Source organism: Nesoenas mayeri (genome assembly GCF_963082525.1).
Source record: "Nesoenas mayeri genome assembly, chromosome: 11".
NCBI classification, from domain to species: Eukaryota; Metazoa; Chordata; class Aves; order Columbiformes; family Columbidae; genus Nesoenas; species Nesoenas mayeri.
This window is the reverse complement of record NC_137563.1, coordinates 4,735,438-4,756,030: the sequence shown is the minus strand read 5'-3', so window position 1 is coordinate 4,756,030 and position 20,593 is coordinate 4,735,438. Positions and strand designations below refer to the sequence as shown.

The 20,593-nt window shown below is 40.0% G+C and overlaps 1 protein-coding gene across 4 annotated transcripts in view; it reads left to right on the top strand.

Annotated features, from left to right (window-relative positions):
• Nucleotides 1-20,053, top strand: part of ZFAND6 (zinc finger AN1-type containing 6) — a 37,178-nt gene extending 17,125 nt beyond the window's left edge. For all 4 annotated transcript variants that reach the window (XM_080351006.1, XM_080351004.1, XM_080351005.1 and 1 more), the window contains 5 exons: nt 7,951-8,120; nt 9,296-9,407; nt 11,537-11,637; nt 18,370-18,483; nt 19,071-20,053. In XM_080351006.1, the coding sequence (XP_080207132.1) occupies nt 7,970-8,120; nt 9,296-9,407; nt 11,537-11,637; nt 18,370-18,483; nt 19,071-19,219 (627 nt within the window). In that variant the 5' untranslated portion in view covers nt 7,951-7,969 and the 3' untranslated portion in view covers nt 19,220-20,053. The remainder of the gene's footprint in view (nt 1-7,950; nt 8,121-9,295; nt 9,408-11,536; nt 11,638-18,369; nt 18,484-19,070) is intronic.
• The last annotated feature ends 540 nt before the right edge of the window (nt 20,054-20,593 follow it).

Below are 20,593 nucleotides of genomic sequence, written 5' to 3'. Positions count from 1 at the left end.
AAATAAGCGGCTATTAAGTTTTCCAAGTCAGAGGAAAAAAATGTTTCTTTGAATTTCACAAAGTTTGGATACTGTCATATGCAAGGGCCTGATTCTAGTGGTGCTGCAGTGTTAGTCTTAAACAACTAAGTAGTACAAATATACATGCAGAAATGTACTAACAGTGATAATCCTTGGCATCTTGAGCTGTATTTTGCTGCTTTAGGCTCAAATTGAAATACATGATAAATAGGTGGAAAATTCTTGGAGGCTGTGCACAGAGTGCTTCATTTAGTCTTTTAGGTGCTGCGGCAGTTACCAGATGCTCCAGCATAAAGTAGTGGTTGTTCATGCAAAAACCCACCATCACGTACTGAAAGCTGGTAGCTTGATGTGGCAGCTTTCTGGAATTCCAGCACTTTCATGAAACTCCTTTTGTCTGTATTCTGCCTTTTTGAAATCCCACATAAACAAAAAGTGATTCCTCCTACTAGTCAATATAATGTACCTGTTACACTGCTCGTTATTTAAGTGTAATACTCAGTAGAGTAGTGAGCTTCATGGAATTGCCTCATTTATTATGGTGACTATACTAAAAAGTCTGGAAATTAAATAAGAAAAACTTGCTCATACTTCTGGTTTTTGTTTGCAGACTTTAAGTGCAAGTAATTTGATGCATTTTTCATGAGGTGAATGAGAGTTTCCGAGGGACCCTGTTTTATAGCAGTTAATTGTTGGCTCTAGTAATCCGTACTTTGCAGAGGTTGAGCGTGGCCACAAGTAGTAATTACAGTTTCCAAGTAACATCTATTAATAGCGTATGCAGACAAGCATAGAAAGCCGAATCCTCATTATCAGTGATCTTGATACCAGCGTAGTATCTGTGCGTCTCTGTTCTTGCCTAGTAAGAGTGAAGAGGTTGTAGTGAAATGTTCCCTTGTTCCTCGCACAACCTTGAGCAGCAGAGCAGCCAGCTGTAGTTAGCAATGTACGCGCTGTGACACTGGAGGCTTTGTCTGCACCCGGTGTTCCCGGGTTCTGTAATGATGTAATGTTGGTAGTATGATATTCTGGCTCAGATTAGTTATGAAAGTTGCTGATGTTCCTTCCCTTCCTAGGACCTGAACTCTCTTTTCTGTCCATCTGCCACTTCTGAGGTTGCGCTTTCTCTCATATTTGTGGCTCTTCTTTCCCCTCAGTAGGATTCTTTCAGTCTTTCTCCCATCTGTAGCTTTCTTGAGGGTCCAAATTGTATTTATATTGTAATTCTTGTACTGAAGGATTTAAACTTGCTGACTGCTTAAAAGTGAAGAAAATACTTCTGTAGCTCTTTCCATCTTTTTGTAAAGTTTCTGCGAGGAGTGTCTAATATAAGTACTTGATTTCAGTCTAAAATAAGTCCATGCATGAAACAAAAATAAAAAAGCTGTACAACAGGAATAGACTGGAACATAAGTAGATATTGGATGACTTGTCAAGTGAGTTGGGAGAACATCTTACATAAGTCTTTGGTCATTAGTTTGAATATTTTGTTTTTGATATGTCATTATAGAAATTCTGCCTCAGTAATTCAAATTACAGCTTAAAACCGTATTCATTTGTGAGCAGGAAGAAAGCTGGAGGCCTGCTGGAACGAATGGAAAGCTTTAAAATGCATGGATTCTCTTGGTGCTGAGGAAGTTGGACAACTCCTGTGTTTTGAAAAATGCAGCAGCTGTGTGTTCTGCTGCTGCAGGAACAGAGGTCACTGCCCCTACAGATCTGCTTGCATAGTTGGTCCTTAACCATATTCACTTTTTTTAACTCAAAGCATTCTGATGAAACTGGGTCAGAGTGTAACTACATGTGTAGCTGTGCTGGCAAATCTGCCGTAGTGTTGTAGCTGCAGATGAAAGGACATGTCTGAGTGCAGCCAGTGCGCTGGGCTGAACTGGACTGACTGAGGCCCCTATTCAAATCAGCCAGTTCTTGGCTCCACAGCAAGTTATTGGGACATGGTAATGCCTGCGAGCAGCTACAAGTGGCTGCTCAGTGAATGTAAATTGAGGCCTTTTGGAAGAGAGCAATGGAATAAAAAAGAAAGTGGGACTGTTCTGTAACTTGCTATTAATTTGCGAGTCTAGTGCTTTATAGCATGAGTAGTGTCCTGCTTCCAGCAGGACACCTGAGCAACTGTCTCTGGAAATTCTGCTTTGAAGCAGTATCCTTGAACATAGTCAGTGCTTTGGTAACTTCTGCAGCAAGATTCAACAGAGCTCTTAGGCCTTTTTGTGGCGTTTCTTTTGATAAGCCTCTAGAGGAATGCATTTCCTACTAACTGTTTTTTGTACCAACATGCCTTTTCATACGGTGATACAAGTGGTATCAGATATCTGTACCAGTATGTGCTATAAAATGAAATGGCATATTGTTTTTGTTTGGTTTTTTTGTCCACACTGCTTTATATCTTGCTTTTATTTGTGCCTGTAATGAAACTTTGTATTTTTAAGACGTACAAATCACAATTTTTGTGGTTTCTTCCTTGCTCCGTTAGCACAAGGGGAAAATGACTGTTAATACTGGTGCTATTTAAATCAGTGCTGAACTGCTTTGTTATAAAGGTGATTATGATAGAGGAGGGGATATCTTAATCACTTGTTAAAAACTGGATTCATCCTTGGAGGTGTCAGCTGAAGTATCAGTCCTCAGTGCGTGGATCTTTGACAGTGAAGAGAGAAGCTCACGCTAAATGCTCTCCTTTCTCTTTGAGAAGCATTTCCAAAGCTGGTGTCAGTGTGGTTCAAACTGTGTCTGGTTTGGTACTGCAGCTGAAGCAGCCGAATGCTGTTTGGGTGGTCTCTTGTGCTTCAGCATTAGCATTTGGGAGGAATCCTCTTCATACCAGTCACGAATTGTAGGAGTGTTTGCAGAATACAAGACACTATTTCAGCCGGGGTAGTAGATGCGAGGATCTGCTTACTTTCCTTACCACAACCTGAACTATGAGGACAACTAGAATTCAAGAGACTGACTTGTGTGCACGATTTTTTTCTTTTTGAGAGGGGGAAAAAGATTATTCCTCAACCTTGTGTATTTAATCCTGCTAAATGCTGCTCTCTCTGATCTTACTGATTAACATTTGAAGTCTATAAAGCAAGGCTATCAGTAACTAGTAGCAAATAAACGTTTTGATTAAAAGGAAAAAAAAGACTAGTACCATGGTGCCTGTTCTGTGGGGAAGGGATATGCATAAATATATTGTTACTTGTCTTGCAGAGTCTTGGAAGAGATGGCTCTTCCTAGAGAACCTGATATCCAATACTTGCTCTGTTTTAGCATTTACACAGCTTCAACTCTATATACATTTTATAATCAGGAATATACTTTATATGGTTCTTTGTGGTTGTTGCTTGGTACAGGGGATAATTTACTCTCTGAGGATGTGCACTGATGAGGGGGACCTGTAGCAGCAGACTTACATTAGTTGCATGAGAGATTTTGGTGGGTCAGGCCTTCTAGATACATGAAGATACCTGTGTATGAGAGGAGTGAATGGAATGGGCAGCCTTTAAGCACTATATTGGTAGGAAAAGGAGGACTTGGCATGGTAGCGCACAGCTCTGCAGGCTTCTAGTGACAATAAATATGTTTGTATTGAGATGAAAATTACCAGATGTAATTTTTGCTTGAGCTTAACAGTTTTTTTAGCTAAAACCATGTCATTTATTCCATAGTCTTCAACAAAGTGGATGTTGAGGGGTTTTTTGCCCTTTCCTTTAGTATGCTTCTCTCAGTAGCACTCATACAACTGGTTATACAACTATAATGTAGAACAAAGCAGGGAACATACTTAAAATACTGTAAAGAGTTTTGCTGTTGTTTGTTGGTTGGTTTTGTTTGTTTGGTTTGGGGTTGGTTTTTGTTTGTTTTGGTTTTGTTTTTTCCTTTAAGATGAGTCAATTCTGCATTCAAAGTAACAGGATGACCCCATGAACATTCTGCAAGCACAGCTTGAAGGGAACTGGCAGAGCCTGGAGGTTTTCCCAGCGGTTTTCCAAGCTCCATATTTGTTTGTGACACCTCAAACCGAGCAGGACATACACGTAGCCATGTTGATCCCAAGAGCTTGCTGTCATTTCAGCTATGAAGTTGCTTTAAGTTTTGTACTGAAGCCAAGCTGGGAGACTGGTTTGGAGCTATGCATGGGGTATACACTTGTGATATATTTTATAGTAGGCTTGATGTTCTGCAAGGGCTAGTCGCCCCTAAAAAGGGTCGTCCTATTTTTAGCCTTGTCACTTCCTTTGCACTGGATGTCAGTTCTCTATAGCTGATCTCTTTCAGATCAGCAATCTCTCCAGTCCACCAGAACAAATATTCCTGTTTTTTCAATCAGATGGATGAGCTGACACGACTGGAGGACGAGGTGGGGGTGCGCAGCAGGGGCTGCCAGAGACTCACTCATTTCCAAGGGTGCAGTTTCAGTGACAGCCTGGCGTGTGTGATGCTATACGTCTTCCTGCATGAGGAGTCATGGACAGTTTTGAAATTAAAAAAACAGCTGAAGCTGAGCCAAGAACTGGGGTGAGAGGTCTTTTCTCCCCCAAAAATATCTGTTCAGTGATCTCCTGCTGTTCACGTTTGCTGAGATGGGGACAGAGTGGGGCTGCTCCCTGTTTGACTCTTACCAAGCCCTAGTGGTGGGGAAGAGAAGTCCATGAGGCACAGTGCTGTGTCATCTTGGCCTTCACCCTTGTGCAGGGTGGATGTGGACAGGAGAGCTGAGGCTACATGACAGTGGCAGGAACCACCAGTACCTGGATCTCTATTCCCTTACGTTTTCAATGCCTGTTTTTGGCTAGTGACTCTCCTAATGCTCCAAGCCTGCTCTGCTGCTGAAACAAGTGGTTCCACACATCTTCAGCTAGACCTTTTAATGCACAAACATCACACATGATAAACCCAAGCTCAGAAACCAGTCTTGTGTTAAAATGAACTGGCAAAAAATTGAGTGCTTGGCTTTCTGAGGTCTCTTCCTCAGTTCATTTTGGTGCATGGGAGAGGGAGAGAGCAGCATGGGAGAGGGGTTGAGAAACTGAGGAGCAAGAGCTTATTATACTGCTTTGGCATTCTGTGGCTTTAGGGTTTGGATAGATCAGCTCAACCATCTTAGCTAGGAGCTTACAGGCTGCTAAAAGAGGTGGTCCCTTGTGCGTTGTCCCTCCTGGTCACATGTCATCAGTTCCAGAGATTTTCTCCTGTGTGTGGCACCTTTTTGCCTTCTTTTTGAACTGGTTTTGCTCACTGAGCTGTCAGAAAACTTTTTATGGTGGTGATAGCCTTTTTGTTTCCTGGTGGATCAGGGAACCAGTTGGGTCAGTGAGGGTCCAGCTGAGTGCTGGAGCTGGTGTGGGCACCCAGCTTGTTGTATTAGTTCAGCTTCTTTCTCATTTGACTTCGTCACATTGCGTCAGTTTGATCTTATCTCTTCTCCATTTTATTCCCCAACTATTAGCAACCAATGAAGGATCTTATGCTTCCTGTGGCTTTTATTCAGTGTGTTCAGGAGAATCCCTGGCACTTCCCGTTGGAGATTTAAGTGTTCTGGAGCGTCATGCCAGTGGCTTGTGCTTTGGTTGGTGCCAGGATCCGCTGGTTAATGAACTTGCGAACTGGCTTAGCTGGAACTCAGTCCAGCTTTTCTTGTTTTTCTTCTGGGCATCTTTGTGCACCTTTCACAATTTGTTTATTGAATTGGAACGGACGTTTTTTTTATGTCCATGTTAGAGATTGTTATGCTGTGATTGCATTAGCACCCGGTCCCTTCAGCAACAGTTGTGTTGGGGAATGAGAAAATTAGGCATAACTGGTGCTGTTATTGAGTTTCTGTGTGATGTTGGAAGCTAAAACTATTAAACAGAAAGGCAATCATGGTAAATTTTGAAAGTTAATGTGGTAGGGTTCGTTTAATATGCTGCTGTCTAAAATTAAAAGGATTAATACTTGTATTGTGACATTGAATCTCTATTAGCCCTTGAAATAATCTGTCCAAAGTGGGGTTTTTTTAATTAGTCTTTCAATCTTAAACATTCTGTGCCAAGAGTGACTTGTGTAAGGTTTCAGCTTTAAATTGGTTTGACTTACCAAAGCACAGACAACTCGTGTTCTTTTACAGTCTCCTGAAATGGTTTCACTGAAGGTTGGGCCCAGCCTAAGAACTGAATTCCCACATGCAGAACTTGCAGTTTCATTGGGAAGGGCTGTCTGGAGAAAGGCAGGAATGAAAGTGCTCTTTCAGCTACAAGTACAATACTTCAGCAAAATCAAATTTAGCTGTTGTTTGAGGTCAATGGGGGCTTTGTATGTCGAAAGCAAATGCATCTATATTGGGGTGGGGGAGTACAGTCAAACAGCTGAAATAAGCTTAATTGCAGGTTGAAGCTGAATAAGACACTATCAGATTTTTAATCTTATTGCCTGTACATCTTCCTTGTCTTTTATCTTGACTACCGTCTCGCCCTTAGAATACAGTATCTTATTGCTGTGAACAGGAGACTTAGCACCAACACAGAAATGACAGCTTTGTAACCCAGAGGTTTGCTTTTGAGGTATCAATTTCATATGTGTTGGGGAAATAAAACCAAAATGCAATGGGAGTGGGTGTGAGAGGGGAGGACCATATTTATTAAAAACCAAATAATTGGAAACTTGTTTGTATTTGGCTTCAAATACACCTTACGTAAAAGGAAATCTCTTTACCCTGGTGTACTTGTTACTGTGGTTTAATCTAGTTTTGTAACTTGGCAATTGGTGAAGTATTCACACATCTTGAAACCCATTCCCCTCTGCATTTTCTTTTCTTTGCTTTTGAAATATATACTGGTGTTACTTTCATTATTATTTTATTTTTGGCAGTATTGCTTGTCTTTGGTTTGACTTGCAAAAGTTAAAGTAATCCGTGCTTCAGCCTGATTTCTAATCAGGAAGTATAAAATGGTAGATCTAAGTTGATCTCAAACTAAATAATTGATATCTTGAGGTACTCAGTTTCTTGATGAGAAGCTTTTTTCATTCAAAACCAATACAAAAATGGCAAGAATATGTTTATGGATGGGGCAAAAAATGGAAAATTAATTTTATCTCACTGAGTGATAGATGTTAACTGATGTACAGATTAGAACATTTGAGAATAGTTAGGAGGCTCAGAACACCATTGAAAATCATCATTTGCTATAATTTTCTTGTATTAAGAAGGTTTACAGATCTTTTCAAGTCAGGGACGACAAATACAAACTGTACAGTGTTTATGGAAACTAAATCTAAGGATATTACATGAATTGGCTTGGTATTTTTCTTCTCACTTCTAGTATATTTGCACACAAAATTGATATATAGGAGGTATGTGTACCTAGTGTAATACTTTTGACTGAAAGGGGGTTTATTTTTGCATGTGAAAAATGATACTGCGGCTTTTGTGGTGAGCAGTTGTGTTGTCCTTCACTAATGACGCAGTGACTTAATTGTAACTTGCGAATCCATGTGACTGTTAATTACAATTATTATGCAGCAAGTAAGCATGTTACCATACGTGTCTTTCATTTTATAATTCTCATTCACAGTATCAGGTGTTCAGGTTTCACGGGGAGTTCAGTGTAGGTGTCCCCCCTCCCCTGCTTCTCTGTAACTTACTGCTGGCAGCAGTCATACTTTCAATATTTTCTATAATGACTTTTCTTTGTGGGCTGTTTATTGACCATAGAGTGGTGGTGCTGGAAGGGTCTGCATGTATGCAAAGCATACATATGGCTGTATTTGTATTATTGGACTGACTATATAGATTTTTTTTAGGAAAGGCATTGAGTTACCCACAAGGCGTCTTTCCTAGAAGATCTTTTTTGCTGAGCTATGGGAAACTCCAGATTTTTGAATGTCAACTGTAAAATAAGAGTTTTCTCAGGTCTCTAAACACTGGGTTGTATATATCAATTTCAGGTTTATAGAAGAAGGGAAAATGGCTCAAGAAACTAACCGTAGCCAAGTGCCTATGCTGTGTTCCACTGGTTGCGGATTTTATGGGAACCCTCGTACAAACGGCATGTGTTCAGTGTGCTACAAAGAACATCTTCAAAGGCAGAACAGTAATGGTAGAATTAGCCCTCCTGGTAAGTAACGCCAACATACTTCTGTTTGAACAACTCAAAATGACACAGAGGACAGCAGCTTCTTGATCATGTCCAAATAATAAAAGTATAGAAGCATTAGTGCAAACCATTTTATACAAGTATCTTACCTTGTGGAATGAACTCAGATAAAATGCTTGTAATATAATTGTGCTGTGATTAATCTCCTCAGAAGCAGACTCTTGCAAACCCGTTTTTATATTAATCTGAACGTTTCCAATTGGAAGATATAAAAAATACCATACCAACATATTTTTCCTGAAATTACTGACAGTAGAGATAACATTTAGCTTGGGGAATGCTTGTGAAAAGCATTTAAAATAAAGGTATTTAATTTCTGCAGCCTGATGCTGAAGGATTAACCTGTAGACACATTATAGGAATAGTTTTGCCTAACTCCCTTTTTGGCCCAGTGCTCCATGTATTGTGGTCTTTCCTACAAAGCACATTTCCCATTGAAATAAATGCTGTCTTCCTACATTCACTCTCTAGAAGTAAAGCTAGAGGGGTCTTCCCACTTTAAATTAATGGTAGTGCCTCCAGAAAAAGGATCCGTTCTCTGCTCTGTTCACCCCGGTATGTTCAACTTCAGCATATTCTGCTGGGGGATGGTTAGGGAATGTTTCCCTGGAGCTCTGAAAATCTCTGCTGGATCCTGACTGCAAGGAATCTCATGGGGCACTTTGGAAAACTTTCCTCCTTGGCTTTAATATGAACTTGACTTTAAAAACTGAAATCCGGGGCCCTGGGTTCTACAACTTCAACATGGATCTTCTGTAGGCGTTGGAATGCTACACTGCTGCTTCTCACAGATCCATCTTAGTTTCTTGAACAAAAATCAAACTCGTGTCAGAGTACTATGGTTTATGCTGAGGAAGATGTTTGTAGATGCTTTAATTAGCAGAAAATAGTAACTATTTTAAAGTACCAGCTTCACATTTTACACTCTGTAACTTCTAGGGGTCTGGGGCTGGAAGGTGATCAAAATATGGCCAAACAACATGACTTCTTTTGTAGAATTGTTTCATTATGATATAGGCTGACATTCAGTTACTTTCCTGGCTGGTGTCATGAGAGTCAAAAAAAAAAATGACTGTATAACATTAGTAATCCCAGGAAGCAGTATAACACATTTCACATTGGTGTCTTCCTTCCAGAAACTTCTGTCAGTAGTATAACCGAGTCCTTACCGGTTCAGTGCACAGAAAGCAGCGCCCAGGAAACTCAGTCAGGTTTAGATTCTACATCGACTCCGTCTATGCAGCCGAGGTAAGCTGTTTCTGCCTCTTATTCTGTGTTTTTACATAAAAATCTGTATCGAGGTGAGTAGTGAGTTGTACTGATGCTACATAATCGAACGCTAGGACCTGGATTAGGAGGACGTGTAAGATTTAACTGCTAACTTGAAAACATGGGATCTCCCAGTAAATAGTAGTGGGTCTTTTAGCTATGTCTTGCATTCAAATGCAAATTCATCTTTAGAATTTAGCCTCAAATGGGAGCATTGCCCTCTTCATGCTGTTCTACAGAGGTTTGCTTGGCTCGTCTTCTGACTCCACAATGTGCAGTTGTTGGTACATTTACCGAAGGAGAGCTCTTTCCATCTTAGAGGATTGTGTAAAATGGCAGAAAGCTGTTGGCTAGAGCTCTCATAAATAAATGTATTATAGTATCTTAACAAACTGGTTGCTTTGTGAAAAGTAGAGCCTTCTAGAACAGGGGAAAGATATCTGGTTCTTAGTACAAGTTGTGCTACTGAACTGATTTCTTATTAAACAAGTAATTTCCAACTGGATTATTCAAGGAGACATAATGTCCTCTTGTTAATCACTCAGACTTACTAAGTGCTCTCCATTTGTAAAAGCGAAATATTTGTTTATATTTAGTGGCCACGTTTCAATTTGGAATGATACAACCAACAGCAACTTAAGTGCTTTGGAAATTTTTGAGTGAAAAATGTCAGTGTGTTATACTGTGGAAGCCAACTTGCAGTAATATTCATGCAGGCTTTCCTTTAAAAAGCTGATTGTAGTAAAACACAGGCTGAGCGTGATTTCTTAAAGTTATTGTTGGCTGATTCTGTTCAGACTCTGTTTTCTGCCCCTTGGCTTTTTATAGGAGGTGTCATCTCATGCTTGGATCCTGCATATGAACTGAGCACTAGGTGCCATGCTTGATGCTATATTTGTTCTTTCCATTCTGGGACTTCTAATTGGGGCAGAAAATAGAATCTTACTCTGATAAAACTCTTCTGGTATATGGGTGAGAGAGGGTCAGAATTTATCCAGGTCAATACACAAAGGTGAAGCAATTACAGTGCCTTGGGTTTTTTTTCCTCACAAAACCTTCATAATCCCATGAAAGAGGAGAAAAAAGTATCTGTTTGATCACTACCTTGATTAGTGGTTATGGGAGGAATGAGTGGCTGGTTGCTTTTAGACTTGCACTTCAAAAAATCAGTGTGACTTGTTCTTTTTTCCAAAATAAAAGCAAGGATTCAACTTCAGTCTCTGTTAATAACTCAGAGATATATGTCCACAAAATTGACAATGCCCTTTTGTTGGTGAGAAAACCTGCAGTTCAAGGCCCACATGCAATCCTTGGCAATTAAAATTATGGCTCCAGCGCCCTGGTTGTGTCACGGACTACTGGTAGGGCTTTGGTAAATGGGCTGCTGGATAATCCAGTTTCTTGGATTCAGAGCAGATCCCTATGTGGAAAGGGAGAAATTGGGCAAATGGGGTAGAGCCACCGCTGGACTGGGACTTGAGCTCTGTCTTGTTCCATAGTGGAGCTGCTGGAGGGGCCATTTGGCTGCAGGTGGCTGGTGCTGAATCTCCCATCACTGGCCTGGGTGTTCTCCTGTGAGTTTTAAGCCATTATGTGATTTTCAGCAGTATTGCTGACAGGCTTGGGAAGTCTGGGCAGCACCACTTTACACTGTAAAAATCAAAGGAGTTCTGTGTACAGCTGCAGATGCTTTATTACTGGAAACACTGACATGCTGCAATTTTCTTGTTCGTATCCCCAGAACACCAAAAGTAGCTCCTCTACAATTATCTTGCTGACTTATGTTACAAAAATCCATGCATATTGAATGTTGCGTTGTTGCTTCTGTGTGGAAGGATGGTATGCCAAAATATCCCAAAATATTTTTTCCCATTTTATAGTTAAACTGGTTTATTGCACTTAGTATGAGCGCAAAAATGTTTAGTTTTCATCACTTCAGATTGTCCAGTATTCTGTGGTGTTTTTAAATGGTTACAGAAGCAACTTCAGAGTGAAGAGTTTTGTTGTATTCTTTCCTCAAGACTTACCCTAATGTATTTCTTTCAGGAATGCTCTATAGAACATGGACGTGCCTCATAAAAATCATAACTGTTTTTTTTGCCCCCCAGTCCTGTGTCAAGTCAGTCACTTTTAACAGAGTCTGTAGCATCATCCCAACCGGATAGTTCAGCTGTGGACAAAACAGTTCCTGAGACAGAAGACTTGCAAGGTTGGTGACTAGTTTTCAGAGGTAGAACTTAGGAATAATGTTTTAAAAACTGTTCTTAATATACTCCTGTTCAAGAGATGGCTTATTCTCAAACCCCAAAATTCTGTGAAAGCAGAAGGCAAACTAAAGGATAAACTTTTCTTAAAAGGCAAGTCTTAAACTTTTTTTATGTTTAACTAGCAATTTCACTATCTGCTCTAGTAAGTGCTTTAATTTGCTTTAGAAATGCGAATTGTAAATCCATCTACTGTTCTGTCTTTATGCCACAGCTAATAGACGTAAGTAGAGTTTGAGTATCTGCTCCTTCTCAGAGTAAGCTTTTGCAGCAAATATCAAGAAGTTTACGAGCATATTTGTGATAGAGGGTATTATGACACAGCTATTATAAGAGCAGTGTTAGTATCTTGTATAAACATAAAACACCTATAAAAGAACCTCCCACCTATGAAGTGTAGTGGTGTAATATTTTGACCCACTGAAATTCACTTGATCAAATATAAAAATACCAAACCACAGACTCTGATTTATTGAAGGAAAATGTCTGAGTGGATGAGTTTTAACTATATTGACCTAAAATCATTATTGTGGTATAATGTAAAGGTCTTTATTTTTTTCTTTTTATGTGCAGGCTTGCAGAGCTTAGAACTAAGGAGTTTTTAATAGTATTTCATAGGAAAATGAAAAAATGCAAGATAGTATACTAAATTTGCTCAGACTTGTAATCCATAGACATTATAAAAGGTATTTAAAGGTAAGTCAGTAAGCTGCCTTCTGCTGACACAGCTCAGGCTTTAGTGGGTAGAGTTAGGTTTCTGTAGACTAGTCTAAACAGAGGAGTCTGAGTTTTCCGCAGATACAACATGTAATTCCACTTAAAGGTGCTAAATATAAGTTTTCATACTTTTCTAAACCTGAGCCTTTTTGTTGGGTGGAATTGAAGTCTCACTGTTCAGCTCCTGTGCTGAGGCCACCTCCTCGGTCATACAAACAGTAGCTGAAAAACCCTCAAAGATTTTAATGCTAATATCGTTTTGTGCTAGCCTTTGAGATGTCAGTTATTAGAAGCAAGATGTGTTCTAATACCCACTATGTAGTTTGTTTTTTGGAGCTGAGAGCTCTTGTTGCCTCAGTTTTGACAATGCACACGAGCCTTGCTCTTAATACCCATCAAGGATGTCTGGCCTTACCCAGCTTGGGAGAAGACCAAGTGCTGAAAAGGCTTATGCTGCTTAAATTCTGTATATTTGCACAGCAGAGGTAGGTTTTCAAGCGACATTTTGAGTTGATGCACATCTGATTAATAGACATATGGCTCTACTTTTGTCCCTGTTTTGCAGTATAGGGCACGAGGGACGTGATGCATAGCAGCTGTAAGGGCCCCAATGTAGGTACGTCCCCTTCTGGGGGCTGTGGGAGTAAACAGCTCAGTCAGGCACAGCAACATTATTGCACTGCAGGTTTACACTGCTATGGATGTGGCATATGTCAGAGAACATAAAGGCAACTTCTGTAAGCTGATCTTCCTACTACCTTTTTTTTTTTCCTTCCTGTTAGTCTCATGATTCTTCATTTTCCATCCAGGGCCTGAATTAGTCTCTGTTTGTATGTGTGTCTTATTTACGTGGCTTAACTGTAAATTGAAACTGTTTGCAACATCCACTGTCTTTTCACTGGGAGCCAGGGAAAGGGGGAGAGCTTTATTTTAACATAATCTTATACTGTGAGGTGACTTGGGCATGTGAAAAGACTTTTCCCAGCAAGTTTTCAGAGGAATGTCTCTCTTCTTAGCTGTTTGGATAGAGTTGTGCTACTTCTAATTCTTTACCTCTACAGCTCATTTTCCCTACGAGAAGATAAAATAGGTTTCTCAGCTAGAAGCTTTGATTTCAGGGGCATATTTGCATTTTACCGTATGTGTTTCAAGGATCAACCTATATTAGGTGTTTAAAGTACTCAGCTGTGTCCGTTTCTTTGTACCACGGTGATTCTAAACTAAGAACACCACCACCATGTAATTGCAGTTCTAAATTACAATCCCTATTTATAACTCACTGTGGCAGGGTCAGCCTCATTTTCTAAAGAGTAGCTTCTGTGCTATCCCTTAACTGAAAATCATAGGAAATTTGGCGTTTCCAATTTTAAAATATTTAAAATACTTTGAAAGTGTAAGTTTGTAAAGAAAGCAGCATATAATAGATGTTAAGTGGATTTCATTGAATTGTTGTCACTCTTGTGCATCCCAAAGTTGTGGGGGTTTTTTTTGTCATATCATTCAGATTTTGAATTTTAGGCTGCTGACAAGAATGTCATAGAAATGTGTGAATCAAAGTTTAGTATTGTCTGGCTTTGTAGCATTAAAAAAGAAATCATAGTACTGTGGGAGTTGGTCCCAGACTGAAGAACTTATAATGCTACTTGTGTCAGTGTAGAAGAGGGAGAAAAAGAAATGGTCTGATTTGATAATTTGCTCAGTGTTTAGTCTGATAAAAATCTTGCTGCTTTGGAATGTCTGTTCTGGAGCAAATTGCTTTATGCTGTTTGTATAGTAAAGTAGTCTGTTGTAGTTGAGGTGCCCTTAACTTGCTGCTTAACAAAGTCTACTTGGCTACAATAACAATGAATGAAAGAATGTGAGAATAGTTAGGATTTCTTAGATTACTATTATTATTTTTTCAAGCAGACAGATACATGGGACTTGAGGTGTGTGCACACAGTTCTTGCTGTTTGCAGACAAGCTAGAATGACAAAGGAATAAAAATCCCAAAGAGCAGTTTGGATTTGTCTTCATTGGATTTATGCATTGCAAAAGAAATAGAAGAAAACTATAGAATATGTGAATCTAGATTTTACATTTAGTGATTGTGTCATAATGCTTATAGGTACTGAACGCTTCCAAGAGCCCAGAAACTAGGTAGATGCTATTATTTTTAAGTTTAGTGCTCTTAAAAGTCACAAACATATTAACGATGACCTAAAATGAAACGCATTAGGGTACAATCCAGCTCTTGTAGCAGCTTTCTTCTGAACACCTCTCCAGCCCATTTTAGTTTTCCTCGTGGCCTGATGTACCTTTTGCTCAACGTGACAGCCCTGTTGGGTTTAGCTGGTACAGAGTCCATATTTTTCTGCTTGAGGATTAACAGGGCTGCCTCCCGGCAAGCCTGCGAGCAGGTGAAGAGGCATTTCACTTCTCTAGGATTAATGAGTTTAAAAGCATCCAGGTTAGGATGCATGCTTTATATTTCAGGGAGGTTTTTAAAGGTAAATGAAACTGGTCATGGAAGGCAGGAGCATTCTACCATATACATTATGGAGCTCTTACAACTCAAGAACATAGAGGCTAAAAGTATAAATTGTATTAACAGGTGAGTTTTTAGCCTCTTTGAAAACCTCACAGAACTGAAACAGCCACTCTGATTTTCCTACTCATTGCTAAATTAGAGGAGTCCATATATTAGTATTGCAAAATGCAATCAGTTGTGTAATACGGTGTGGTTAGTATTTTGAAAAATCAAAATACTAAACAAAGACTTAGCTAGCTAAAAGGTGCATGGCTGTCCTTCTCAGTGAAGTCACCTGGTTTTGCACTCATATAGAATTTTTGTAAGCTAGAATAGTTTAAAAATTCAGTCATTGCTGATGTAGTGTAAAAAAATCGATATTAAAACTATTAAGTTGCTATGGAATTTTACATGGAGATAACCTGGACCTAAGGTGAAGGCTGCTGAGCTAATGGCATCGACTTCAGTGGACCTTATCAGGGCCAGCTCAGAGACACAACTGGAAAGCAATTGATGAATACTTCAGTTTTTTGTGATAGTACCAGGGCCTCAGAGGTAGCGAATGATTATGATACAAGCACAGAAAATAATGCAGGATATTCTGATTCACTGGATGAATGCTCCAAGGAGAGACAAAACATTCACAAGAAAGATTTAAAACTAAGTTCTGTAGGTAAGTGTAGTTTTATATTACCTATTAAAAATTTGCCTCTTCCTAACACCAAAACAGTGGGTGTTGTTCTTCCTAGGTGTGGTCAGACACACTTGAGAGGTAAATGTAAATACTCTTCCTGTGGGAATGAGGAACCTCTTTCTTTGAGAAGCTCTGCCTGGTAATACAGGGATGATAAACGTACAGCTTTGAGAGTGGGGGGAGCCTTGCAGCAAATGTTCTGCCTCATCCTTGCAGGGATACAGGGTCAGGCTGTGCTGCATCTCACAGCTGCTGTTTTCAGGGTCAGCCAGAGGATGCAGAAGTTGAAGCAGGGTTGGCACAAACAAAGCGGTAGCAAAAGCTTCTGCCTTCAGTAGGAAATCCAGGCTCTGCTTGTTTTGATCAGCTAAGAACATGCTCTGTAGAAAGGGAACTTCCAGCAGCCAACCTGCCTTGTCAGCTGCAGAAAAATGAGTGTGTGTTCATGTAGTCTTCCTTGGTTAGTTGGCAGCTTGTACTGGTGCTGCCGGTGCTTCTGTTGGCCAGTGAAAGGCAGAGCTGGGCTGGGGAAAGGGGGGGAGTTGGTTCAAGCAAAGCAGGCAGCAGCATCCTGAGCCCAGACAAAGCACAGGAGCCAGGAGGGGCTGCAATGTGTTTCCTCTGAGCTCCAAGCTGGTATCACGTTTTACCTGCCTTTTTTTTCCTGTTGCATTCAGCACAGATAGTGCTTAGAGCACTAAACACGGGCACCTTGTCATCTAAAGGTGACTTAGTAGTCGGGATATTCACAATTATCAGAGAGGATTTTGAGTCAAACCTCTGGCTTCTATGCAAACGCAAATTGAGATAAAAAACTTAGTTACTACAGTAGATACAAAGTAACTTGTGGCAGCAGTAGAAGAATCTTCCCACTCAGTTCTACAGTGAACAGCAGCCCTTCAGTATTTTAAACCTAATTGATGCGAGAGCCATACACACAAAGAAAATCTAAGTATGTATGTGTTACAGAGCCTTGTTATGCAGGGAACAGTGCCAGTTTTTCCTAAATTTAGCTAACAGTTACAGCGGCTTTTAGTAAATTTGTATTGAGGTAACTGGATTTTGGTACAACAGGAAATGCAAACTTGAGAGTGTTGGCTGCTGAACACTAATTCATGGCATGAAACTTTCTTAATGAATTAATAAACACTGAAGTGTCCCATATAAGAAAGCAAGAGTTAATCTAAGTAAGTCTTACTTATCTTTCAATCCTTACTGCTTTTGATGATTATCTTGCAAACCTTTGGTTGTTACCTGTCCACTCAAATACGCCCTTTAAAAGCCATTTAAAGCCATTGAACCATTTTTTTTGCAAACTCTTATATGCTTCTGGACAAAAAAAAAAGCTCTGCTTGTAACACAGTGATTATAAATAGTTTAATAAACCATGTGTAGCAGCCTATATTTGCTAGATTAACCTTTGGCATATGCTGTCCACTTGGCAAAGTCTTTGCTGGAGGTCAGGTATTTGCTGCCCATTGATGATGCTTGGTACTGACTACACTGTTTTGATACATTGCAAAGATGCAAAGTGTCCTTTCCATTTAAAAAAAGAAAGTCATCGGAATAGCAGCAGAGGAAAAAAACCCAGCAGAATCATTACGCAGAATAGCAGTTGGCTGGTGTGGAACTAGCACAGAGCTGCATCTGACAGTCTCCATCTAACAAAAGTCCAGCTGCACAGAGATGCTGAAGCTTTTTCCCTGACCAATGTCTGGCGGTGCTGCTGTATCCCCTTCTCCACAGTGCTGCTTCTGGCTCTGCTTCCACTGACACTCCTCCTTCCCAGAGCTTGCTCTTGTTCTATGCTGCAAATACTCCTGGCTTCTGTGTACCTTAGTCCCAGGAGACTTGTCCTGCGGTGGTCTAGCCATGGCTGGAAGGCAGAGATTGGCTCAGAGCCATTCTTGAAATGCACTTGGGTTTTTTTAGTTTCTATTTCTGTTTTGTAATGTAAGGAATGTGCAAATACTTGAGGAAAAGCAGCCAATTTCTATTTTTACCTGGGTCAAGCGAATACTACCATTGCTTGTTTATATTCTCCCACACAACCTGTAACCTCTCTCCTTCGGATGTGAGAGAATATTAAAGTAGGTGCAAAGTTGTCTTTAAAACGAGGCGTTTACCTGCTTCCTTTGAGCTTTCAGGGTAGTGTGTGTCCTCCCTGCAAGTCTGTGTGTCTTGAGCCGATTGTTTTTGACCCCGGGTAGTCGATAGCCCATGTGCAGGTTTTTATCCAGATGTGCAAGATTAGCAGCATCACAGTGGTAGAGATTGTTCTGAAACACTGCGTTTTGTGTGGCCTCGGTACTGCAGCCTTCAGCAAAAATAATGTCGACTCAGTATTTGAGTGTTTTGCTCAACTGATCCTAATAAGTACAATGCTTCTTATAAGCAGATTTTGGGAACCAGACTAGTAACACTGGTAGGGAAATATTTGGTGTTGGATATTCATTCTGTTACCAGATCTGACCTCTTTGAATCTTACTCTCAAACTTGAATTTAGATGTTTCTTCATGCTGTTTTGTACCGTGAACTTCGAGCACTCAGCGAATTCACTCATTAAATGAGATGGAAGGTCTAGGGGGAATACAGCTGCTGATAGTGCATTACACTTTGGACATGGAAGCTGCAGCAAAATGACTAACCCCAGAACTTAAATTTACAACTTGGGCTTTATTGTGTGACTTAAACAGAAGAAGGGGAGAGAGACAGACTCTTTTTTTCCATTGTTCTCATTAACTTTTTTAATGTTAGCTTCAGCATCAGAGAATGCAGAGCCTACACCTGAAGAACAAGACAAGTCACTTGACAAACCAAAACAGAAAAAGAATCGTTGTTTCATGTGCAGGAAGAAGGTTGGACTTACTGGTAAGAAACTCCCATTTCACCTTTTCTTAAGGGGAGACTTGGTTACGCTTTGGACCTTTGTAGGGTCAATGGTCATCTTGATGTTGTTGATTTGAAACAGAACTTGGCCAAAGCTGCTTTCAGCTTGGCTCTTAATAGATTTAGTCATTCGTGTATTTTGTTTTTCAGCTTCCTGTCTTTAATTGAAATTCGTAATTCCCAATACTTCCCTTTGCAAGTCTGCTTAGCTGAGGAATTGGAGGATAGTTTGCTGCTGTTCACTAACTGGCTTTGTGGTGATTCAGTGAAAGGGCCTAAGAAAACTTTGAGTTCTGCCAGGTGAAGATTCCTAAACAAAGAAAAAGGGCAGGAGGTGTCCAGGGATGTGTTTTGTGTGTCATGGAATACAAAGGAATCATCAAATCTCGCTGTAATTGCTTAAAAATGTATTATTTGTGATTCTTATGCTTTCTGCAGCAGAGGCTCTTTGGCTGATTGACAGTGGTGACTGACATTTATTGCTAGTGAGTGAACACGATTCAGGTTTTAAAGCAAACCCATATAATTAAGAATGTTGAAATGTCTTAAGCTAATATTTCTGTCCACAGGGTTTGAGTGTCGGTGTGGAAACGTTTACTGTGGTATGCACCGTTATTCAGATGTACACAGTTGCTCTTACAACTACAAAGCCGATGCTGCTGAGAAAATCAGAAAAGAGAATCCTGTAGTTGTTGGGGAAAAGATCCAGAAGATCTGAACTGCTGCTTCTGCTGGAATACAAAATCCTCTGACCATCTGCAGATTAAATTGACTTGAGCTTCTTTCCTTAGTCATCAGGAATGTAGAGCAGTGTATCTTGCCTAGACCTTTTAATCATGCATGTCATCAGATGAATAGATTTTTTTGGTTTTATTTTTTTTTTGGTTGTTTTGAAAATGACTCTGAACATTTATTTTCATTGCAGTTTTCTGTGGCTGAAGACTTAAGTAAACTTTACAAGTATTATCCTTTAAGATGATTTTAAAATTAGTTAAGTGCAGAGGGCTTTTATAACAAATGTGGAGAAAATATTGGAGGGCTGTGCTTTTCCAGGATAAAACATGCATGCGTTAACTTTGCAGGTTTATTTTCTTTTGTATATAGCTTTTCTCTGCAGCACAATTTCCTTTTTTTTGATAATGCCTTGTATGGCACAACTAGTTATCAGTAACTGAATGTACTTTAATCATTATGGCTGCTTCTTTTTTTTTTGTTTTTGTTTTTTTTTTCCCATTAACGAGAGGTTATACATGTTTGCATATTAGCTTGTTTGCACCCTCTACCTATTTATGTATGAATCATTTGTAATGAGAGTGTGTGCTGAGATTGTCTGCGTGTTTTGGTGTTTTTCTTTTTTTTTTTTCTTAAATTGGGTTTGTTTTTGTGTGTGTGGGGGGGAAGGCTGTATGCTCTTCACTGACTGCAGGTTTCATTGGGATTACATCCACCAGTCTGTCTGTACACAAATATGAAGAATGATCCGAAGTACCTGTGCTGTATTTATGTTTATCCACGTCTTAACTTTGATTAAATAAAATTTGAAAGAATTGGAGCCCCTGTGGCTGTCACTAGTATCTGTAATTTGGATTTCTCTTGTTTTGATTTCATAGATGCGAACCATTGGTGGGTGGTTCCTTTACTTACGGTGTATTCCTTCACAGAGACCACATGTATCCCAATTCCAGCTAACTTCTGATTTATTCTTTTTACTCTCTGATAGTCACAAGTAGAGTTTCCAGCAGCTTTTAAGCTTGTGCATTGATACATTTTGCACAGAGAGTTCTCTGTGCTTCCTGTGCAGTGTCACTCGGTGCAGGAGTTGGGGTCATTTGTGACAATGTCCATCAGTTGGGGGCAGACCTGCAGGTAGCACAGATGTGCCCGGTGACAAGGCTGTGGATCCATCTATGTGGTTTTTGGAAATACAGCCATGAGGTTTGTGATCCATCATCTGACAGAAAGCGCTGCACAGATTTCTTGAAGTTAGGTGAGGGAACGGTTCTTGAGGTTCTGCAGCAAGATGTCCTTCTGAAGTTTGGTATCTATAGACTTCAACATTGAACGCTGCCACTGCCGCCCTCCATGTGCTCCT